Here is a 26,076-nt window from a genome sequence, read left to right as displayed (position 1 = left end):
AAGACAAAAGGAGATGGAAGAGGTCTTTGAGCAACTGAAGATGATTGTGGATGAGCTCATAGAGGAGCTAAAAAAAGTAAAGGCTCAAGCCAATGCACAATACCACAAAGAGAAAAGCCAAAAATAACTATTGCTCAAGGAGTTACAAGAGGTTAAGGCCCGAAAGAATAAGGAGTTAACCAAAAAACTGCTAGAGTCGAAGAATCGACTACTCGAGACACATCATAAACAAGACAAAGAAAAAATTCTTGACACCTCAAAAAAACAAGAACAAGTAATGGCAATGCTATCAAGAGAGTTGGGCAACAGTCAAGGAAGGATGGAGAAGGCCAAACCCTGGGATGGAGATGGCAATGTCTTATGGTAGCAGAAAGTGGAAGGATCATGGAGGAGGCAAGGGCCGAAGCAGTGCAAGTGAGGCTAGAAGTCTAACAACATGCGTTCCTAAATCTGGTGCTTCATGTGACTACAGCAGGAGATGAGGACAACATAGAAGGCCTAAAGAAGAAGCTAGAAATCACACGAAGAGCAATAAAGTACAAGCTTTAAGAACACACCCCCAGAACTCAAGCCCAAGCCTAGAGCAACAAAGGCAGATTCTACTGTAGGCAACGATCTCTAGACTTGGAGTAGATGGGAGTTGGAGGCCAAGAACAGTAGGAGTAATCGACCACGACCACCCATATGGAACCATCAATTGAGGAAGGCCCAAATTTGAAGCCAGTGGATGGTCCCAAAAATCGGCTTACTGAATAGAGCCCACTCCCGTCTCCATCAACATAAGTAAGAGGCCAAGAAGAAGATCTAGCCACCATTGCAGAAAGAATAATTGAGGCCAAAAGAAAACGCAAAGAGCTGGTTGACTTCATGAGGAGGAAATTTAAAGCCAGGTCACAAGATATGCTCGAGGTTCAGATGGTGCAAACTAAGGAACAACTGCCAGCCAATTGGGCACTGGAATTAAACCATTGGGAGTAGTGGGAGAAGGGGGACACACCTTTTGAATTTAACTTCTTCTACTCTGCTGCCTTAAATCGAGTGCTATCCCCTTGGAGCCCCAAGAGGAATACCAAGAAAATAGGGAACCTACTGTAAGAAAATCTATCTTGTATCATCAAGAAGTATATTTTTCATATTTTATGTGACGACAACAAGGAAAAACAACACCAATCTTCTCATATCTTCACGTAGCTTCATATAATAATTCTCCCACCGATTTAACACAATAAAACTTACAAATTTTTAATCAAAAGAACAACAGAATACAAAGAAATGCTCCACTTTGAATGGAAATCATCACTTAGTATTTATCTTCAATAGTTTTATAGTCTTCATAGTCTCTCACACAATCTCACTCATAAATACATTGTTTTTCATGAAAAATTGGCTATCTCTCACTCTCTATCTCTCTCACTAGTACATCAGAATCATCAAGAATACTCATCCATAACCCCTCTTTAGTTGTGGATACCCCTCCCAAGAGATATATTTATTATGAAAGGTCACTAGAGCCACTACAGTGTTCATTCACAACTTAATTGTGTCACTGTCACTTCAGTCTTTACTTGAGCCTTTAGTAGCTACTTCTTCCACTTCTTTGAGCTATTTTGAACTTATGTTAATCCCTTTTTAAGATTAGAAAACTTTCCCAAGCTGCACATTCATCCAACATAACACTTACATAGGCATATAAAATAGAAACATAATAAAGACAAAGGCTCTACAGATGGTTAATAGAAGCTTAACAAAAAGTCATTAGAAAACCTTTAATTAAACTAAAACCATTCAAAACCATAAAGAATCATTCAATAAGCTTCCAAACATTGTTTAACTCCATCAATCATCATTCCATCCTCTCATACAAAAAGAAAACAGAGCAAAATAGAAGTTAAACAGAACCAATTAAACACTATTAAGTCATCATTATATCTCAACTGAAAAACATCATGAGCTTCTAAAATCTAATCATCCTTATCCAAAACACTCTTAAATACTTCCAAAACAACTAGTCAATATACAAAATCAATTAAAAATTAACCATTCAATCCACAAAAACAATAAAAATCAGCCAAAAAAATTAAGTCATTTCAACCCTCCACATATTCCTACACTTAATCAGGGAGCGTCCTCGTGACCTAGGATAAAGAGAATAGGAGTTCAAAATAATAGTTAAGCTTTATCTTCCACATCATCTTCAAGAAACACCATCCAAGCGCGACCCCATCTTATAATCTGTATCTAAGAAAGAATACAACAAAAGGAAAACACCTTTATCCCTTAACACAGCTTTGAAATAAAAAAGCATGACAAACTTTTAAAAAATATGAGGTTTGTTATGCGATAAACATCCATCCATTAGATAAAATCACGAACCACCATAAATCAACCACTCAATTAGCTCCATCTTCATCTTTAACTCCATGCAAGAAGGATAACACGCCACATATATACCATCAAACATATGCAAAACTCACATAGATACAAGACAATGTAGTCTAAATGGCACATGCTCCCCAAAAATGAAGAGCTCGAGAAGTTAAGACTCTTGTTCTCATCCAAAAAATGTAGAGGCACACTTTGGAGAAACTGTAAACAATGCATCCTTTCCAACAAGATAATAAACCTGGTAGGAAAAGCTTGTGTAAAATAATATAGGACATCCATTCGAGCAATAATCATATCCTCATCAAGATTAATCATCAAGTTTAGAATACTCTTTCGAGTATTCATGTGAGATTGTTGATGCATAAAAATAAGATACCAACAAAAATGAGATGCCAAGTGTATCAAAGTATCCTCAGAACAAGCATGTGCTCTAGTAAATTGAAGATAAGAAGCAGAACATTGTGTAGAAGTGTCCCATGAACCACGAATGGTAGGCCAATTAAACATTGATCTTGTCAAAGAATCATTTAATGTCCACTACTGTTGAGAAAGAGGATATTACTATTATACTCAGGAGTATTCATCACTGATTGTGGATCAAGGTTAATATAGTTAGATGGAGATGGTAAGGGGATAAGAGGAGAACAGTGAAGGGGTGGGTAAGATAAATCATAAAATGAAGATATTTGAACGGATAATGATGATGGGAAATAAGGAAAAGAAAGTAAAAATTTTCGAAGGGATTCTGCTGGAAAAATAGAAGGAATAGGTAGGACAGCAGGAGTAGGTTCAATAGGAGTAGGTGAGGATATAAGATTAGCAATAAATGTGCATGTAGTAAAAATTGATATTTGAGGAAAAACTGCAAGAGTAAATGATAAGTGAGGGATACTATCTGGATTAGATGTGAGGATGGCAATATACAAGGGTAATCAATAAGAAATTAGGGAATACGATAGGATGTCATGAAGATCATATGGATAGATGGAACATCAAAAATCAAAAGCTGAAAGAAATCCTCAGTGAATAAGGGATTGTTAGCAATATGGTTCAACACTTGGGATCTCAATGGCTAAATATTAGACTTATGAAAGACACTCTATCGATGGCAAGGATCCAGAATATCATCCTCCAAAGGAGGATGCCAAGCATAGCCTCTACACCACAACATTTCATGATGATAATTCTTTAGGCTATCAACCAAAGTCATTTTAGCAGAATGTACATACATGACTACTTGAAAAATCACATCTCCTATATAAAAATTCATGTCCTTCTCATCAAGGATGTGTAGATCTCCTTAAAGATACACAAAAGATAATAATTGGGCCTCATGAGAGATTAACTCATCAACAAATCTATCAAACATAGCTTTGAGTGAATCTATAGACCACATGTTTTGCCATCCATCCTCTGGAAGTTCTAAGTCCACACATTACTCAAGGAAATGTACAATGTAAAGCGTTGCTATTGATACTAAACCTAGAAGAATGATGGAGGTGCCACCTATTTAGCTTAGTGGGCAAAATCTTCATGAACATAATTCATACACTGTTGAAGGCGTTCTACCTTGGTAGAAAATCCATCACACAGTTTAGCCTTCTCTTGTAAATAATCTAGCTCTTCATTGGAAGACAATAAAGAAGACATCACTTGGGTGGGAGGAGGAACAAAAAGAGTAGCAACTTTTTGGTAAGTTCTTCAATAAACTTCTTTTGTGACTCTATAGTTCCTTGGGAATGCTGCAACTGACCCTCAGATATATCAAGCTTACGAGTGGATTCTATCATTTCCTCAAGAGAGGCATTTCCTCTAGAGCTTTGCTAAGCTGGCTAATCAAAGAATCCACATTATCTTGCGATGAGGTATACACTCCTATATTAATTGTCAGAAGACATGAAGTTATGAAAGTCTCCAAAGCAGACTAAACACCAGAAACCAATTGTGAAAGTATACACCTAGAAAGTACTATCTATTTGCAAGGAAGGAGCAATTTGTGAATCTAGTTTTCATTCCTGTTGCACTACAAAGAGATTGGGACAAGACAAGGATGAGGGAAGGGAGCTACTAGATACCTTAGGTATTGGAATCTATACCATAGGGGTTGGAATAGGGAGAGGATAAGGACCATGTGTGCGGTGCTTCTTTTGAATGATTGTGATAAGGGGTTCTGCTAAATCTAAATTGGCTTCCATAGGAGGAGAAGAAAAAGAAGGAGAAGACTATTGTGGAAGTGGAACAAGGTCAGGAATAGGAATGCCATCTGGGGGAGGTGCCAAACTGAATGATCTTGTATAGAAAAACCCCATAGGAAATAATATTGAGTTGACCTTTTGTGACACGTTGAAAATGTTGATCCAATTTAGCCAACAAAAAGGTTGTCCAATTAAGCTTAACCCCTTCAAGGATTCTGACAGAGGCCATGAAGAGTTCTCAGGACAAACACTTTGATGTAGGCTTGCTCGATATAAAGCGGTCCTAGAGGAACTAGAATAATTGCTTCCATAAGGGAGAGGAAATATGTGCCACTGATACTCCTGAATTAGTGATAACCTTATTTGCTACTAAAGGAGTAGAGGCCTCCTTCTATAACAAGGCAAGGATATCTGTAGTGGATAATAAATGATTACCACTAGGCATAGGGGAAGCTGCAAAAGGCAGAAATAAGGCCTCATTGACAGTAGCGGGGGATAAACAAAACCGACAACCATAAACCAAGTTCGAAAGCTTCTTGTAAGTCTCCAGAAAAGAGTAAGAGAGCTTGTATCCACTCGAGGGAACTTCAAGGCCACAAAGAGATGAAGACCGGCCTTGTGAATATAATCAACATCCAAAAGAAGAGAATAATCATGAACTGGTAATGATACATGTTGAATCATAAGGAGAGGTGTGGAAGAAGATGCCATTTAGACCACACTCGATTATCCACACACATACAAAACCAAGAAAAGGAGGAAGTATTCATGCAAAACCCATACATACCACTATTGAGATAGATAACAAGGAAACAAAAATAACAACAAACTAATTGGACTAGACTAGACCTCCCCAAGCATTCCACATTCTACAAAAAATTTGACATGACCTACACACACATGCAATTGAAAGCTTCATGTGATGCATACATACAGGCACCTGAAAACCCCGTAATCAAACACTTAAAAGAAAAGAAAATGCTACACATACCATATCCCAGATACAATACAGAAACCAGGACTACACCATAGACTCAGACCAATGGAAATAAGTATAGACTGACAATATCTTTGTCTCTAACCACCCCAATTCTCATAAGCGTATGGTGTATACCTATGGTGCGGTGAAGTGGGTGGGTGAAAACTACGACTTATTTTTATTAGATGATAAATTAATCATAGTTCATTATTAAATTTTCCATTAATGTATGGTGAGTCGTATTTGCATCCCAACCCCTACTTAGACTAACTTGACAAGGCTAGACTAGGAGTCTCTACAAATGCAATTCATTCTTAAAAATTAGATAATATGTGGTGCAAAGCACATATATGTGTGACTTTGGGATTCATTATTATTTACAAATTAAATGTGTATATAGCACATATGCATATGCATTGTGAATGGATTTTAAATTACAAAATTAAGTGGGTTATGGTGCTATCTGCTCGTGCAATGGCTGGGTTCCTTTTATAAATTAAGGATCAGTTCTTTTTAATAAAAAATTTATGGGGTGCATTCTATTTGTTTAGTGGGTGCAATGGTCACTTGATTTTTAATTACAATTATATGTGTGTTACGGTGCATGCGAAGGAGGGAAAAAGAAAAAGAACCTGGCTGTGTGTGGATATCCACAAGGTTTAATGCACAAATCCCACTTCCCAACATGCTGTGGAATAGAAAAATCCTCGTATGAAAACAACATGTCGACTAAATGGCAATTTGTCACCCGAGTACAGACTACGTTTTGCTTTGTGTGAATAAATACCAACGCACAACTGTACGAAAAAAATTTTCATGCACATCCTTGTGCGTGAATGATCGCTATCATGATGAACATGCTCATAAGGACCAAAATCTCGCACGTGAGTGGGCCCTTCAGAGGCAACACGCGAACGTTTGCACGGAGTAAGAAGGCATGCACATGCGACCTAAAGGTAAGAATAAGGAGAGGGAAGGGAAAAATAAAGATACGGGGGTAGGGGGTGGTAAGGTTGGGAGGGGTAGTAAAGGTTTTTTTTTTTTTGGGGGGGGGGGGGGGGGACGGAGTAATGTGGGATTAAAGGTGTTGTTAAGGTTGGGGGGGGTAGTAAGGTAGTGGGAGGGGGGGTTAATAGAATGGTGGGGGAGTAGGTTAATGGTGGTATGGGGATAGGTTAATGGGTATGGGGATAATGATAAGGGTAGGGGGGTGGGAATTAGGGGGAGCGGGGGACCTGTGGGTGGGCAGGTTGGGAGGGGAGGGGGGTGGGATTGGGTGGGGACATGAGGGGGGAAAGGGTGGGGGAGGGGTACTGGTTGGGTACTGGGACAAGATGGGTAGGGGGGAAAGGGTGGGCGAGAGGGCAAGTGGTAGAAGTAGCGGTGGGGATGGAGGCCACACACAAAGGAGGTTGTGGGTGAGGGGCACACACCAAGGTAGTGAGCCATGGCAATGAGGCGGCTTGCACGTGGCAGCGAAGACGTGGAAGACGGCGTGATGGTGGCCATGTGGATAGGCCGGTGGATGGGTTCGGCGGCAAGGATGGAGACATGAGGGAGGAGAAGGGAGGAGGGTGGGAGGAGGAGGGCAAATGGAGGAGAACAAGAGGAGGGTGGGAGAAGAAAGAGAGGGAGGAGGAGAAGGTGGAGGGAAAATGGAGGAGATGGAGAAGAGGAGGAGGGGAGGAGGTGGGGGAGGAGAAAGGGAAGAAGAGGAGGAGGAGAGGATATGGAGGTGGAGAAGGTGGGGTGGGGAAGATAGAGAGAGAGAGAGAGAGAGATAGAGAGAGAGAGAGAGAGAGAGAGAGAGAGAGAGAGAGAGAGAGAGAGAGAGAGAGAGAGAGAGAGAGAGAGAGAGAGAGAGAGAGAGAGAGAGAGAGAGAGAGAGTTGGGAAGAGGGGGGAGTTTTCCAAAAAGAAAAGCTAAAAAATATATGATTCCCCTGCCTCGTGCATGAATTGGGGGGTGGGGGGGGGGGGGGGGGGGGGGGGGGGGGGTGAGTAAATAAATTTGCATTGATGGTAATGATCGGACATGGCTGTGAAGCCAACTGGCACACCGCGAAGGTCAGACACACGTATCAAGGCAAAAATCGACTACTTATGCGACACATGGGGGGTGAAAATGCAAAATTAATTCAGAGAGATTCGGGCATTGGATCAAGATATACAAAGCAAAACTGGGTAGGGTGATGAGGGGAATGACATGGATGACACATCTAGCACGTTTGGTAACAAGGAGGGGGATTCATGTGGAAAAATATAAAAAATCAAGCATGAAAAATCATAGAAAAATTAAGTATGCAAAATCTGTTAGTCTGGACAAAATGCAAAAAAAGAAGAAGAAAAATTGTTTGTAATGAAGAGTCGGATAGACTTGTCATGTTAAAATGTAGTTTTAACGAGAATGGAACTCGTTTATATGGAAAAAATGGTAAAAACACACCCAAAAATTCGATCAAAATTTATTCCCAATAATTAGTAAGTTGAAAAAAGAGGCGACAAAAAGAAAAAATATCCAAGGAATGGTGGACAACTGGAATGTTAGATCAAAAGGTAATTTTGATGCAAGAAAGTGCATTCGCATGGGAAAAATAGTAAAAACGAGCACAAAAACACATAAAAATTAATAACATAAAATTAGTTGGTTGCGATATGATGGAGGAAAAAGAAAACATGTGCAAGGGAGTAAGCTGAACAAGGCTATCTAATCAAAGTGAAATTTCGAGGAGAAGATGGCAGGTTCATGTGGAAAAAGAGCAAAATCACACGTGAGAAGACTCAAAAATGCAAAAAAATTAATAACGAACAAACCGTGTATCAAAATGATGAGTACTAAAAATAAAAAATATTAGGGGAAGATTGAGGTCGAGGCTATTACATCATACCATTGTTCCAAAGCAAAAAATACACATTTGGATGGAAAAACGTCTAATTTAAATAATCTTCAAAAATTAATAGCTCATAAACTGTGGCTTAGAACAGAGGACCATAAGAAGGAAAATTGCTAGTTCAAAGGGGTAAATAGAGCTATAAGATCAAATTATAATTTAGATAAATGTAGGGTGCATGTGCATGGAAAAAGGATGAAACAAAGGATAAAGACAAATTGACAAGGAACGGCCCTAAGGATGGGGTGAAAATAGGACAGGTGGGTGGGGAAGGAACCCCATTAGGGACAATCTAGAACATGGTATTCGGGAATGATCAAGTAGGGGTATTTTCGTGAGGATATGTAGAATAGACACACAGGGACACGTCCCCACACTTAAGACTTGAAGAGGTTGGGTTGACTAATCAATAGAGACTTAACACTTAACCACAACCCATACTTATACATCACCACACTAAAAGCATGACTAAATCTTGTTTAAAAAGGGGGTAGGGTTAGAAAAACTTGGCCCGATTTATAGATGGTTGAGGTGAACTATCACTGCTTACACATGAAGGATTGTAGTCATCGGCAAGAGGTACCATAACTCACCACAACCCATTCGTCTAGCGTGGCGGACCATGCCGCAGTACCCAGGAAGGTAGCATTATCAATGAAGAGCTCATTAAGTTATTGATGGGGAAGAATACAACACTCATCTCAATAGTCGCTCATGTGAAGATGATAGATCAGGCACTCGCCTCATGACTCACATCACTCAATGAATAATAATTAAAATCCATATCTCACATCTGGTTTAGAAATAAATAAAAGGGATGGTTCTTTAGAAGGAGTATGCCAGTATGCATAGTTGATGGTACATCGATACGTCCCAACCCATCTAGCATAGATCCAAGAAGGAAGGCCACGCAAACTTGTAGTACAGCCTTGTAGTACAGTGCATTAAACAGAGTGAGGTGTAGTGAAGATGGTGGAGGCCCATCCTATGAGTGCAGAGGGAAATGATGACGTACTTCACTCCAATTGTTGTAACGTTCTTCAATCCTAACCTCTCAGTTGATGAAAGGGAAATCAACCACACTCAGCCCCCCCTCTGTCTCACACTTTGTTGATAAATACAAAGGGAAAACCAGTTCTCTTGAACCCCATTCATGTAATTTGTTGTCACTTGTCCAGAGGTCGTATGCCTTGTGCGCAATTGATGGTGCAATAGTGCATCCCACCCCGTGTTGGCAAACCATGCAAGAAGGAAGGCCAGAGAGCCTTATAGTGCCATGCACATGAACATATTCTTCTTTGTGCATTGAGAGGCCCATCCCATGTGTGCAACACTCCATTCACACATCTCCCTCTCATTTGGATATAAAGAGCAAGGAATGGTCACTCATCCCACTCTCTGTCTCATGCTCTCTTGATAAATATAGAGGGTAGCACATACTCACATCCCCATTCGGTTAGGATGAAAGCTCACATCACTCAAAGGATTTTCGATGAAGATTAGCTTCGTCTGGTGGATGACATCAACTTGTATCGATTGATAAAGATGCATATCCAGGGAGGTATCCAATAAGTCTAGTACTTTGATTGCATATTAGAAATTGGCATTTGTTGTAGGAGTTAGAAGCATTGATTGAGTTACAGGATATAGCACACCAAGGAAGGCGACTTTAGAATTGCATCTTGGAAGAATAACGAATGATTTAACTATCTTGGACTATAGGGTGTTGCCACCTGTGTGGCTTTCATATACTGTAGGTCCATCCTGCGAGTCTCATCCATACATTCCAAGTGCAAGAGATGGTACTGCAAGGACTCATCATCTCCCAAATGCTCTTTGATAGCTACACACAGAGAGGGCAACTCCAGTTCAATAAGAAAAATGGCATCTGTACCATACACCAGTTGGAAAGGGGTTTGTCTTGTAGCAGCCTTATGGGATGCTCGGTATGCCTAGAGGGCCTCTATAAGTCGATCATCCCAATCACGACGATGTGTAGTAATCATCCTTTTCAAGATCGAGTAGAGGATGTGATTGGTAACTTTGACTTGGCCATTGGCTCTGGGGTAATAATGTATGGACTTGTGATGGTAGAAGCAGATCTTATATAACTATGTCAATTCTTTCATAATTTTGTTGAGGAAGCGAGTACCTCTCTCACTTGCTCTACGAGATTGCCAAAATGAGTTATGATGTTATCATACAGGAATAGAGTCATGTTTTTGCCATTATCCTGCTTGAGAGCTTTGGCTTTACACCACTTTGTCACATAGTCCATACAGACTAAAATGTATATATTCTACTTCTTTCTGGTTGGCGGATCAATGGGGCCAAAAAAGTCAATTCTCCACTTCTCGAACGGCTTTAGAGGAAGGATAGATTGCAATGATATAGCACTAGATTTGGTAGGCTTTTCCATCCTTGACAAGCATTACAACGTTTACAATAGTCATAGGCATCCTTGTGGAGGGTCCACCACCAATATCCTATGAGCAAGGCTTTTCTGGTTGTCATTTCTCATGCAAAGTGTTCTCCTTAGAACTCGTTGTGGCATGCTTTCAGCACTATTCCAATCTCATCTCCTGCGATATATCTTCTCAGTACTTCATCCTTGCCTTTCTTGTACAAAGCACCACCTAACAGGGTGTAGGGGGTGATTCCAATAGAAGCTTCTTCTTCTCACGGCAGTTGGAGATACCAGGAGGATATTCTTGCCTAGCCAAGAGGTTGCCTATGTCTGCATACCATGGGGTTACAATTTCGACTAGAAAAAGGGAAGCATCAAGGAGGTCAAGGTCATTCTACTCCTCTTTCTCACTTTGAGGGATTCACGACATATGATTGGCCAAGACATGGGAAGGACAAGGCTAGGTAGGTGCTTCAAAGTTAAACTCCTGGAACAGAAGGAGCTATCTCATCATTCTTCCCTTCACATATGCTTTGTTTATCAGGAAGGACATGGCCTCATGATCCACATAAAATTTAAAATGTATCGACAACAGGTAGTGTCAAAATTTCTCTAGGGTAAACACCATTGCTAGCCATTCAAGTTCTATCATTGTATAGTTTTGTTCTTTATCAATTACTTTTTTATTGGCATAATAAATGGGTTGATCTAACTTCGAGGAGCCTTTTTGGCATAAGATTGTGCCGAGGCCTTCGATAGATGCATCAGTGTGCACATGGAACTCCTTTGTCCAATCAGGAGATTAGAGGATGGGAGCTTCAATTAGACATTGCTTTAGGGTGTTGAATGCTTCGTTACAATCAGTGGTCCATGTAAACTCTGTATCTTTCCTCTGGATCTTATGTAAACGAGCTGCCTTTATTGCAAAGTACACAATGAATCATCTGTAATAGTCCACATGGCCAAGGATTCCCCTCAGCTGTTTGAGGTTGGTTGGCATTGTTAAAGTTTCAAATTTCTCAATCTTTGTAGGGTCTGTTGCCATCCCCTATGCAAAGACAATGTGGCCCAAAAAACTCCTAAAGAGACTCCGAAGGTGCATTTGCCGGGGTTGAGAGAGATCCCATACTCTTGAGTCTGTCAAAGCATCACGGATTAGGCTATAGACACAAAAGTCATCTAGATACATCTCAATGAAATCAGGCATATGATTTTAGAAGGCGGCCATCATCACTCATTGGAAAGTAACATGAGTATTACAAAGCCCAAAACAACATCACTCTGTAAGCATAGGTTTTTCATTCTGTTGTGAAGGTTGTTTTGGATTGATCTTTTTCTATAATTTGGACTTGATTGTATCCACTCAATTCACCCAAGAGGAAATAAAGCTCATGGCCAGTCACTATGTCCAAAAGTTGGTCTGTGAAAGGGATAGGGAAGTGATCCTTCTTGGTCTTGGAGTTTAGCTTTCGGAAGTCCACACATGTTCGCAGCTTTCTATTCTTCTTAGGTATCACCATGATTAGTGAAACCCATTTACTATTGTCCATTGGATAGATAAATTTAGCTTCAAGGAGCTTCAACAATTTGGCTTTCATGAGAGTGGGATAATGTGGATCCATGTGCCTCTATCTTTGCCTCATAAGCTTGGTATCAGGCTCTAGGTTGATGTGATGCTGGCACACCATGGGATCGATCTCCTTTAGATCTTTGTAAGATTATGCAAACACATCCAAGTTCTCCTTTAGTAGGTAATGCAGGACTGATAGCTCTTTTTCTCGAAGATTGATACCTATTTTCAAGTGTCGTTCAGTACCATGTGCATTCATGAATGTTAATTTCTTTTCACCTTGCACTTCACGGATGAAGGTCACGTGGACTGTTTTTGGGTATACATCCAAATCCTTCAAGGGAGTGGTCTCCTCTTCTGATGCACCACTGGAATCAACTTTCACTTTCCAGGAGGACTCATCTTGCTCCTTGGTATGCTGAAAGGGTATTATTACTATTTCGGGTTTGGTTTGGGAATTAGTTACTTCTTGGCTTGAGGACTCATCTTCAAAGGATACATGTTAGAACGTTACACAATACGAATCTTCAGAGGTCTGTTTGGGCTGCTAGATTGGTGGTTGTTGAAAAGGTGCATCGTCATTATCCTCTCTTGAGAAGGGTGAATTCAGGCCACAAGAGCCACTACTAAAGGAAGGCTTATTCTGCATAATCCATTTTTGATGGATATGCTTCATATGATGTGACTTATTAGCCAATCCAAAGGACACCATAGACATTTTGTCTAATAGCATGGGATCTTTTGCTTCTGAGGCTTCTAGGTCTTCTTTCTCATTCGTATTCTCTTTGGTAGGATAGATTCTTTCAGCTCACTTTCATAGTCTTTTTCTACATTGTCATCTTCATTCTCTTCGGACTCTATTTTTGCAATAGGGGCTTTGTAATAAGAGAAGAACAGATTCTCTATTGTATCTTCTGCCTTTGCTTTTGCATCTGTCTCTACTTCCTATTTCTGTATCTATCTTTATTTCTGTCTCTGTTACGACCATGTAACAAGGAGAATAGTATATCCATGTCTCTATCTCATTGTCAGAGGTGTCTTCAAAAGTCATTTTAGATTTATGCAGCATGTATTTGCCCATTGATAAAGACTTTACTTCTTTCGAGAGGACTTACAATAGCTGTTGTCAGGGACTTGGGAAAGATCTATCTATTAGCTTCTTCATCTCTTGATATGCCATTTGTTATCTCATTGGAAGAGTCTGTTAAGACTTCAATGGAAGTGGATCCATTACCTTTTTGTGATCCATACAACTTCAGCACTACTTTGTTGGGTCCTTTGCCTAGGGTTAAGGTTCCTTTGAACCAATCTATTCGTTGGTCTTGCTTCAAAAAGTAATGGTCTTTCTAGTAGAGCAGAGGATATGAAATCTCATAGGAATTTGGTTTTACCACAAGATAGGTCAGTCAATAGCCTCTTTCTGCAAGGACTGTTTTCACATATGGAAGAATGCCCGAAGGCTTAATTTTACTTTGGTTTTCCAGTCTAATAAGCCACTATGTAGGTTGCATATCTTGCAAGCCTAGATCCTTCATTGTCACATCCATCATTATGTTTACTTATGAATGTCCATCAATCAATGTGTCTGCTATAAAACATCTTTCAATGTTGGCAAGCTAGTCCTCTAGAGACTGAAGCCCTTCTGATTCTATTATGTTGAGTACATATAAACTAGGTGGAGCTAAATCCTTGATGAATGATGCGATCAAGAGGCAAGCACTAGAATGAGTCCAGAGATACGAGAGGAGAGAGAATGCCAAAATCAAAGCCGAGAACAAGCTAGTAGCAGACGCCTCCTTTGACACCCTTGTGGCACTCTTTATAGAAATCCCCATGGTGACTCAAGGTTCCTTTCCTAGTCAGATCCATCCTAGAAATATTGATGACATGCCAATGAATGTAGTTCCGTTGCCTATCTTTAAGGGAGAGTAAAATGAAGACCATGATCTTCATGTAGTTGAGTTCATGGTAATGTGTGTAGCCAACAATGCCAGAACCCCCGAGCATTAGTTGGGGATATTCTCTGCCACTTTCAAAGGCGTGGCATTTCAGTGGTATGAAAGACAAGTAGCAAGATCTTTTAGCATATGGGATGACCTGAAATTGGCCTTCCTCACTAAATTCAAGCATAAAGGTTTTGAAGAATAGATACAAAATGAGTTCATAAGCTTAAGTCAACCCTCTGGTGAATGGGTGGAAGCATATGTCTCTACAATGGAATCCATACTGAAGAGATGGACCAACCATCACTTGGATGAAGGCATCCGGAAGGGAGTTTTTCTTAGAGGCCTACAACCAGAAGTTCATAAGTTTGTGGAATTGAGAAGACTAGTCAACCTGCAAGCTGCAATGGAAGGTGCAAGATTGTATAATGAAGTTAAAGCAAGAGTGTCAATGACCTCAGAAAGAGGATTCTTATCTCATTCCATGCCAGGAATGGTATACCTACTAAATGTAGTCCTAGGGACTATTCCCTATCCCTAACCTCAATTGAAAACAAACACCTCAAACAATTTTTCCAATGGAAACTCAACAATAACAATGGAACCCTATCAACTGGAACCAACCACCAGCCTCAACAGGCGCTTTGAATCAAAATCAAAACAAAGGACCCTTTGGATCCCAACCAATCTATGTAGTAATTACAAATGCTTCCCAAAACCCTATGGTCCCTACTCTAGGAGGAGAAAATTTGAAGGACTACTTGTCCAATTTAGTTGTAAGCATCAAGAAAAAGAGTTGATGGATGTGATTACAAAACAACTTCAAACGATAAAGATGAATACCACCAACATATCCAATCATGCGGGAGCTGGAAGAGATGTGATGTGATCTAATATATGGTGTGAAAAGTTTCATCAAGCGCGACATCTAGCCACTGAATGTACTCGAAAACCAACTATGCTTGGTGCCTTCTGTTCATATTATTTAAGGGAGAACCATACAAAGGATATCTGCCCTTTGAAGGACATACATGAAAGAATGAAGAAAGATGAAGAAGCAGGATTCAACTTGTTGGAATTCAAGATGACAACCCAGAATATTGGACCAATGCCTAGAGAGTTTGGTTCTAATTTCGGCCCAAGAAGGTTTTCCTCTTAGAGTTACAAAGGACGATAGTCTAGCGATGGTCAGTGATCAGAAGTCGAGTGTTACAAATGTGGAGAAAATGGTCATATCTCACCAAGTTGTCCAAACCCTAGAAGGTCCATGGACTACAAAAACCCTTATGCAGTCGATGCAAAGGAGAAGGCCACACTGCAAAATATTGTCCTAGTCCAACTCCTATGAAAGCTACCCCTGATACCCGACAAAAGACCTAAGAACCTGCATCCAATTTGGTGGAATTGGAGATTGCTGTAATAATGGGTGCCAAGAAAAGAGAACTCACACTTCCAAAAGAGAATGTTCCATATGCAATTTCAATGAAGTTCAATCTTCCCAAGGAGAAACAACATAGTACAGAGGAGAACAATGTAGTATAAAGCATCGCAGTATCATAAAGAGGTACAGAGATAGTTACAAAGACATGACCAGAGGTTCAAGAGATGGAGGATGCAGAAGTATCTTCAGAAGTAGAAGAAGTGCAGATGTTGCTGCTTGTAGAGAAAAGAGGGAAGATAAAAGTGGGGGTTGTCCCATTTCCTAATCAATTGGAGAAGCTTGTGGACCCCATCAAAGAATATGACTTGGTTAAAGACCTAGACACCTTTAAACCAAACCTAACATTTTGAAAATTGCTGATGTTGTCTTCCAATTGCCAAAAGAAATTTAAAAGCATACTGACCAAAAGAAGAGACCTAAGGATTGCTTTCTCAACAGCAACTAAGTCCAACAACACCCAAGAGCATGTGAAAGAAGTGGATAGAGCTAACACCTTCTTGGATCCTGATACCCCAGAGATTGACGTGTGGGTTGTTTTCAATGTATCTAAATTTAGCTTTCATTCCACTATAGAGAGGAAGGTATTTGGCTCTGAAGGTATCGAAACTCATTCTTCTGAGCATCATTGTGTGGTGGCATCATCATAATAATGCTAGCTTCTAATGGTTTCAATAGTGTATGTTATGAAGAACACTCTGTCTACTAGCTTCCAGTGGATTTTTAATTGAACAAATATAAGGTTATCAATATACCAAGCATCCCATGTATCTTGCCGTTGAGCATCCATAAACAAATTCCAACTTATTTTCTTCTTGTTCTTGTGAACTTCCATTAACTAGGACTCTTGAAGCTTCTTTACAATCTTTCAGTTGATGATATCTGAAAACTCTTCAACAAAAACTATATCTTTCATGGATGGTCATTCTCTTTGTTTTTGCTTTTCAGTTTGCTCCCAAACAACTTGCCGGCAAAATGCATGTCTCTATTGCTTCAACATGGAGAGGAAATAGCCCACCACATAGAGCCTGCATCCAGATGGTAATATGTTTCCACCATTGTGGGATAAATTTCTTACAAGAAGTGGCTTTGGCAATGAGAATTTCCAAATCTTTAGTGGTAGAAGAAACTTTGCAAGAATCCATTGAATTAATCTCCTCTCAGCAATGCCATTTCCTTCAATTTCAATCCCTTCTAATTTCGATTGATGATAGATTTCCAAGACTGTGCACAAAAAACATGAAGCTCCAAGAGGAACACCAAGAAAATGGGGAATCTACTGCAAGAAAATTTATCTTGTATCATCAACAAGCATGTTTTTCATATTTTATGTAACCATAATAGGAAAAAAACACCAATCTTCTCAGATCTTCATGTAGCTTCATATAATAATTCTCCCATGGATTTATCACAACAATATTTCAACTCATTCTTCATATTCTTCATCAAAAGAATAAGAGAACACAAAGAAATGCTCTACTTTAAATGAAAATGATCACATAGTATTCATATTTAAAAGTTTTATAGTCTCTCTCACAATCTCACTCATCATAAATACATTGTTTTTAATGAAAAATTAGCTATATCTCACTCTCTGTCTCTCACACGTACTCTCTCACTAGTAGATTAGAATCATAAAGAATAATCATACGTAACTTCTCTTTGGTCATGGATACTCCTCCAAAGAGGTATGTTTAATATGAAAGGTCACCAAAGCCACTACAATATCTCTTCATAGCTCAATAATGTCACTATCACTTCAGTCTTTACGTAAGTCTTTAGTAGCTATGCCTTCCACTTCTTTGAGCTATTTTGAACTTGTATTCATCTCTTTTCAAGATTAGAAAACTTCTCTAAGCTATACATTCATCCAACATAACACTTACAAAGGCATACAAAATAGAAATCGAATAGAGATAGAGGCTCTACATGTGGTCAAGAAGCTTAACAAAAAGTTATTAGAAAGCCTTTAGCTCAACTAAAACCATTTAAAACCATTAAGAATCATTCAATAAGCTTCCAAACACTCTCAAACTTAATCAATGATCATTCCATTCTCTCATATAGAAAAAAAACAGAGCAAAATAGAAGCTAAACAGAACCAATCAGACACTATTCAATTATCATCATATCTTCACTAAAAAATATCATGAGCTTCTAAAACCTAATCATTCTTATCCAAAACACTCTTAAATACTTTCATAATAACTAATCAACATACAAAATTAATAAAAACTCAACCATTTAGTCCAGAAAAACAACAAAAATCGGCCCAAAAAATCAAGTCCTTTCAACCCTCAATACCCCTCCAGTAGTTGAAGAAGCTATTCAGGTCGTGAAGAGGCTGGGAAAGTAGTGGCCCGATGAGAGTGCAAGAAAACCCACACTATGGAAAAGAGAGCCTACTCAGTAGTGCTGGGATTTTGGGACAACAAATTTGATGCATGGATGGCTTTTTGCAACATACTACCCAAGGTGCCACGGTGTGGATTTTGACTAAGAAAAGCATGGTAGGTACGACTTTCCTTTGATCTATAATGCCAATGCCTCTAGCCCTGAAGAGTGCCCTATTTTTTTAGCTCAAGACCTCCAGCCTTTCATCACACACTTCCTAGATGAGTTCACAGCAAGCCCTGACCCTGCCTTCCTTACCACCTTCCTTACCACCTGTAATTACCTTCACCTCTTACGACTCCTATTAAAACAGAAGCCAACACCGCAAGAGAACCTTCCACTGCTCTATTTTGACATCAATATAGGGATATATAGTTGTGCAATGACTCGCCTAATGTTAAGGGCCGCTCTCTTGCCAGCATTTTACACGAGTCTCTTTGACTCGCCTAATGTTAAGGGCCGCTCTCTTGCCAGCATTTTACACGAGTCTCTTAGAAGATATGAGTGATAGTAGGTTCTTGAAATAGACACCTTACAAACCCAAGGCAAGTGTAAAAATGAAAGATGCGCATTTTAAAATGCAAAAGCATCTCTAAATCTTTGCAAAAGAGCACTAGACTCCCTCCTGTGCAATTTGTAGAGAGTAGACGAGCATGGGTGAATCCACAATGTAAATAGAAGAGAATAGGAAAATAGAACCTAGGCTAAAATGGCCAGTTATGTAAAAGAGGGGTGGGTGCCCAAAAGGGATTAGGACATGCATAAAATCCAAAAAGTGAATGGAGAAGCTCATTCTTGTGTGTGGCAAAATGAACTCTCCTCTTCTCTTCTTCTTTTTGTTCTTCTTTGCTTGAGCTTGTGCTTGAGAGAGGGACTGTGAGAGAGTGAGTATTTGAGGGTGAGGGATTGTGGTGGAGAAGCTCTCCATCTTCTCCTCTTTTCTTCTTCTATTCTCTTCTCTTGTCTCGCGCATGCGGCAATGGAGCATGGAGCTTGGAGCTTGAAGATCAAGCTCACTTGAAGATTGTACTGGATTATGGAGTTACCAGAGTGCTTGGACGGAGGAGGCAACTTGATCAGCATGGAGGTAAGCTCACTATACTCATAAGTGTGAGTCCATACGGCTCTGTGAGAGGTAGCCATTGCTATTGGCTTGAAATACTTGAACAACAAGTGCTCCATGGGTCTTGGTGGACAAACACAAGCTCCCACATTTTGGTTCTATTGCCAAGACCAACGGATTCAAGATTTGAGTACTTGTAGGCTTCGAATCGAGCATTGAAGTAAGAATTTTCCCAAACTAGTGCTTGAGGTGGATATGTAGGAAGAGAGGGAGTTTGAAGAGGTATTCGATTTCCTTAGTAAGTTTTTTGATTTTTTGGATCTAGATGGTAAGTTGGATTAGTGTAGGCATTTGGTTGTGATTTGAATGCATTAGGATTAAGAAAAAATTAAAAAAGAAGGTTATGCACATAAGCGTCTTTGCTATTGTAAACAAGCCAAATAGGAAAAAGGGAGAGAAAAAGAGATCTAATGTATAATGTATCAGAAGGAAGAAAGGGGAAAAACCATAACTGAGTAGGGAAGAGCTTTAATAGGCCAAGAATAGGTGGGAGAGCTAATGTGCTCAATTGAGAGAGAGAGAGAGAGAGAGAGAGAGAAAGAAAGAGAGAGAGCTACATGCAAAGAGGAGAGATTGTGCATTGTGATCTTCGCCACAACATGTTTTGACACTCCAAGTCTACTCTGGATATTGTTTTGTGCTTATTGATGAGTGTTAACTCCCTTGGTGCAATCATTAGCAAGTCACAAGTAGGGTTTTTAAAGATTTTTCTTTCTTTGGTAGCTCATTGCCGCACTGTACACTCGTCGTGGGGTCCAATTAGAGCAATTGGACCGTCTGAATTTTGTCCACTCGGACACACATTTCCTCATCCGAGTCACCAGACTTGGACAATTGGACTTGAACTACTTGTCCACTTGGACACACTCATCCGTCTAACACTTTGACCACATAGTTCGGACAGTTTGACTTGGACATAGTCCAACTCGAAACCGAGTCACTCGGATGCCCAAAATTGGGCACTCAGACTTGGACCATCCAAGCTGACCACACAGACAAGAGCCAAAATCAGAGAGCCTGATTCTGGGAATCAGATATCTAATACTCGAACCCTAAAACCATAACCTGGAAGCTAAGAAACCAGCATACCCTAGACCAGGACAAAGCCTAACTTGGAGCTGAGCAACACCCCATAGGCCTCCAAATACATCGAAAGGCTCATTACGCCTCCAGACACATCGAAATGCTCATAGAGCCTCCATACTTCAAAACTCGTGACTTAGCGGCCTAGGAAGCAGTTGCAAACACAACCTCTCAGATTAGCCATCCGAAACACCTTAAAGGACCCACACGAACATATTAGAGCAACGAGCACCTACATGAGTGGACTAGAAAAGCATGTGTTGCACCACATTGTTTTCATCACAGTCACACATTGCATAAATAATTACTTGAAGTGCACCTAGAAAGTTGAAAGCCTGATTTCACATCACACACAAAAGAAAGCACCCCACGAGCACCTGAGTCCACTTAAAATTGAGAGCTTTTTGAAATAACAAGGAACTCACACGCAAGATAAGCAAGACTGAATGACCCACTAATAGGAGAAGACCCTTAGATCTTGAATGTGTAACCAAGGATACTAAGCCTAAGAGCAAGCCTCTTGGAGAGTAACAGGAGTTGACACGATTAGGGACTCAATCTTACCTGAGTTAATAAGCATGATCGACACCCTAGTGGCCCAAGAGACCAACAAAATGTCAAGATCCAACACCAATCCTGAAAATGGTGAGCTCGGCTTGGGATACTTTCCAATTGACATTCAACAAATGATAAATCGATATGACTTGCAAGCCAGAATGGAGCACCACAGAAGACCAGCCGATGACATTATAGCAGACCTCGAGGAAGAGCAGAGACTAGCAAAGCAAGTATTTCAAGGCATATCTGCCTATAATCAAGAGCAACGAATTGATAGGCTGAGGCAAGAGATAAAAATGTGAGAGGTCCAATGAGTTTTAGTGCTTGCCAATAGAAATAGGACAGGACCCAATACTGAGAGTGAAAAAGTGCTTGAAGCCGACTTTACATTGAGCGATCTTCTCACAAAGCAACTCAAAGATAACACAACTGCAGAGTAGAGCAGAGCCACCCTAGCAACTTCGTTGCTAACAGGACTAGGTATCACTCTAAACTCCCAAAGCCAAACAAAGATACACGTAGTTGCCAAGCACCTCGATAAGTATCAGTTCGACAACGAGCCATATAGTTTTGTATAGTAGTTTGAGCAGGTATGTGAGGCAAACGGCCTAATGACCCTGCCTAACAATGCACATAGGCTTTTGCTCTTTGCCTTGGGGACAAAGGACTGATGTGGTACACTAGTATAGACAATGTCAAACGGAATAATTTCAACAACCTCAAGAGTCTCTTCATCAAGATATTCTCTGAGAGGAGGCAGGGTACTCAGATAACCTTATGCCAATTGCGGTAGGTTTGGCCATAATGTAGTGCATTGTTGTGATTGCCGAGGCTATTGCCATCCATAGCCATACCATCCGCTTACTACTTGAGTAATAGATCGCTATCTTACGGAAGGGGAGCTCCATTAGCTCTTCCAACACCTAATGATTCAAGGCTATCTATCCCTAGGATTGACATCAACCCCATGGGCATACCTAGACCACTTGGACCCTTCATGACCCATCCATCGAGTGATGTTCCAGTGCAATATGTTGAGGAGCCAAATGAGAAAGAGGTATATGTAAACCCTTGCATCTCCTATGATGAAGAGGGCAATCTTGTTCTAATGGATTTTTGACTAGTAGCGGTGATGGCGTTAGGTCGGGAAAGGGATAGAGGCCTAGGAGGTCAAAACCAAGAACCTATTGCATGCTGGACTTGCGGCCACCCATGACGCATCTCATCTTGTTGCACTGAACGAGAGCAGGCTACTGACTTGAGATGCCCTGAGTGTGGAATCACTCATTTGTATACCAAGTGCCCTAGGCAGAAAGCATTCACTAGTTCAGCTATTGTGCCATCCATGCCTTCGGGGCTATTTGGAGTCGAGATACTTGATGGCAAGGCCACTCCCATCTCGTTGAATGTCATGACCATGGTGCAGATGAGGCATGCTGGTATCTCATTACCAGGACCTAGCAACCTTGACATGGCCTCCATAGGAAAGAGGAGTCGTAGGGGAAGAAGGAAGAGAGGCGAGACAAAAGTCGCACTCAAAATCCACAGTGCCACTACACTATTAAAGGGTAAGCAAGTCATGGATGCATAAGAGAAAACATATGCTCCTAAGACAATGGAGAAGGGGAATGCCAAGGTTGGGGAATATCCTGTTCCAAGGCACTAATTAGAAGTGGTTAACACGATCAAGTAGTGGGTGAGAGAGACCCAAGAGCACATAAAGGATACCGAGCCCATCCTAGAAGATGAGATCGACGAGCTCTCTAGTGTGAGCATGTCAGTCTCTCCTACTTACATAGAATCTAGAGAAGCATCTGCACCCCATGTAGCACCACAAAGATAAGGCCTAGGCACCACATGAAGACAGACTGCTCAAGAGCAATGGCAAAAGAGTATAGAGCGAAATGAAAGACAAGCAGCTAGTGGCCTACTTACAATGTTGATATCGACCCCCCCTTGTGACTTTGCCAATGGGGGATCTTCTTAGGCACAGTTCCTTATTATGGCAAGAGTTAAGGCAGTGGGTAGAGCAATCTAATGAGCTAGGAGTAGCTAATTTGCATGACCATGACACAGCCATGCCGATACCAAGCCTAATGCTGAATTCAATACCTAGGTCATTGCATGTTAATGCTTTTTGGGAGGGCATAGAGATGCATGCAGCCCTACTGGTGGTAGCATTAGGAGATGTCATGAGGAAGGGGATTGTAGACATAGGAGCAGAAGTCAATGTGCTTAGCCATGTAATCCTACAGGCATGGGGTAACCTATCGATGGAGACTGCAAGATTTAAGGTCACACTAGCTAATGGCATGAAAGCTAGGCCATTTGAAGTGTTGGTGAATGACTAGCTCTTGAAAATAGTAGGTGTCCAATTCTCAGTGAACTTCATAGTTATGTGAAGGGAGTAGACTATGACATTGTACTTGACCGACCCTAGATGTGGAACACATGAGTAATCGAAGACTAGGTAACGGTCTTATATTCTTAAGTAACAGGTTGGGACTTGGATGACATCTCCCTTATCTTGAAGGGGGACTCACATGCCAAGACTTTGTACAAGCCATTAATGAAGTATATTCCATGTCCTAAATATGATCGAGATGGGATGCATGTGCTAGCCACCATCAACTTGCCGTCGAAGAGGATTATAAGGAAGGAGCAAGGACGATAGGTGAGTCTCTTAAAGCCATCACATCCCAGCTATCGAGAAGGGTGAGACCCCACCTTTAGAACCACTTTGTATGATGACCAAAAGCCCTAGTAGATGACAAACTCTTGCCCCTTTCCATATTCCTTCTAATAGACTTGAGCTCCAAGGGATTGTTGAGTGCTTGATGAGGAAGCTAGCTAGTAACGTAGTTGCCAATCTGAAGCCACTCCAAGACCTCATGGGTGAGCCGAAATGGCAATGAATCAAGATGCACAATCTAGATCTTATGTACAACTAGGCACTAATTCGCGAATGAAAAAAGAACTAAGAATAGAGACATAGACAATGACAAGCAATCAAAATGTAGTGATTCAGATGACAAGTATGAGGATTGCTACTTCACGAATGAGGAAAGTGAAGAAGAGGCTGAGATAATAGAGTACAACACAGACGGACGATTGATCAAACAAATAAGACTAGACTCCAAGCCGTGGAGAGTCCACGCTTTTAGAATCAAAAGAGGAGTCTTCAGAATTGAATGTGATCACACTTGGTTAAATCACTTAGTTGTGATGGATTATGAGAAAGTAGGGCTAGTCAAGCCTAGTGCCATGCCTCTCTTCAAAACAAAATCAGCCTCAAAGCTGTGACCATGAGGGGAGACTCCCTGCTCTAGCGAGGGTTGCGAGCTTAACTCGGAATTAGAAGCAAGCTCTAAGAGTGATCCAGAGATGTGTTGACCACCTAAATCCCAATGCACCAAGGGGGGAATTTCCGGTCCATTTAAGGGGCAAATAGTTCAAGGAAAAAAAAAGAGGACAACTAAAGGGATCAGAGGTGGAATAACAAAGGAAGCCCTAGGACCTACCAAAGCACTTCACTAAATTCAAGAAGGGAGATAATGTAGTGACCTTGTTGGGAGCAAAGAGGCAGGGACAGGCAAGCGAACTGATAGAAGGGCCTGCCAAATTCAAGGAAGTCAACTTAGCAAGGGAAGGGAAGAAGCCTCAACCTGTGTTAGTAGCTGATGACTTGATCTAGCAAGAGGAGGCTAATCTCATTGCTCTCTTAGCAGAGTACATAGACCTGTTTACCTGGTCCTTAGAAGAACTCAAAGGAGATGATCAGAGAGTCGTGATACATAACATTCCAATGACTCTTGACGCAACACTACTAAAGCAATGACCTTATCCAATGAATCCGAAGTATGCTCATGCTGTCAATGAAGAGATCGATAAACTATTGAAGGCTAGATTCATACATAGGATTGAGCACACAGACTAGGTGTCACCCATAGTGATTGTCTTGAAAAAGAACGGAAAAATCCGAGTGTGTGTAAACTCAAAAAAATTCAATGCCACGACTAAGAGAGACACATCCATTTCCCTACACAAAGCACATGCTCGAGAGAGTAGCGGAAAAAGAAGCCTACAGTTTCCTAGAAGGCTTCTCGAGCTATAACCAAGCTCATGTACACCCTAACGATAGACACAAGACAACATTTGCCATGGAATGGGGCTTTTTTCCTTACATAGTCATGCCATTTGGGATGACTAACACACATGGCACTTTCTAGTGTCTAATGTGCACCGTCTTCAAGGACATGCTTAGTGAGAACTAGAGGTATCGGTGGACAACCTATGTGTACACTCTAGTTGGGCAAAACACCTAGATAAGCTTCATGCAGTCTAGAACTGTATAGTCTCTCTTTGAACACCTTAAAGTGCAAGTTCTGGGTAAAACACGAATATATCCTAGGGATGTACGACTTGCCACCACCAACAAATTATAAGCGAGTTCAGTGCTTCCTGGGACACAGAGGGTACTATCGGCACTTGCTTTGAACTACACATTGATTCCTAGACCACTTTACAAGTTGTGGATTATATTCAAGTGGATCAAGAAGTGCCAACGCGCTTATGGGCAACTAAAAAAGGCTCTCAGTACTGCACCTATTCTACAAGCCCTAGATTGGAGCATGACCTTCCACGTCCACATTGATGCATCAAAATTTGCCATGGGAGCTTTTTTGTGCTAGCCTAGTGAACACAATCTTAACTATCTCATGAGCTTTGCTAGGAGACAACTCACGGATATATAGATGAACTAGTCCACAACGGAGAGGGAAGAACTGGCCATGGTATTTGATGTAAAGAAGTTTCGGCATTATCTTTTGGCTACACCTTTCACCTTCTTCATGGACCATCAAGCTTTGCTTTATCTCGTAAACAAACCCTACGCCACAAGACGCATAGCTAGATGGTTTGCTTTTGCTTTAAGAGTTTGACTTCTTTGTGGTAGTATGCAAGGGCAAGTAGCATTACATGGCTGATCACATGTCAGCATACCCACAGGAGAAGCTACTGGGGTATAGGGGATTGTAGATGACCTACTTGATGTGCACCTATTTAGCATGTCTGGCGAATGGACTTGTTCAAGGCAGACTTAATGTCATATT

At 40.8% G+C, this 26,076-nt stretch overlaps 1 protein-coding gene across 4 annotated transcripts in view; it reads right to left on the bottom strand.

Moving 5' to 3' along the window:
• Positions 1 to 1,440: 1,440 nt before the first annotated feature.
• LOC148013572 (uncharacterized) overlaps positions 1,441 to 26,076 on the bottom strand; it is a 41,736-nt gene continuing 17,100 nt past the window's right edge. The window contains exon 3 of one of the 4 annotated variants that reach the window (XM_087667477.1): positions 1,441 to 2,232. In XM_087667477.1, coding sequence (XP_087523603.1) covers positions 2,195 to 2,232 — 38 coding nt within the window. In that variant the 3' untranslated portion in view covers positions 1,441 to 2,194. Of the gene's footprint in view, positions 2,239 to 16,711; positions 17,087 to 26,076 lie in introns of those variants that run through there. The other 3 variants (XM_087667476.1, XM_087667474.1, XM_087667475.1) reach the window with 3 other exon arrangements.

The sequence above is a fragment of the Lygodium microphyllum genome, chromosome 26 (genome assembly GCF_053477565.2).
Source record: "Lygodium microphyllum isolate KBCC chromosome 26, Lygodium_microphyllum_v1.1.10, whole genome shotgun sequence".
Classification (NCBI taxonomy): Eukaryota; Viridiplantae; Streptophyta; class Polypodiopsida; order Schizaeales; family Lygodiaceae; genus Lygodium; species Lygodium microphyllum.
This window is presented reverse-complemented; position numbering and strand designations above follow the sequence as displayed.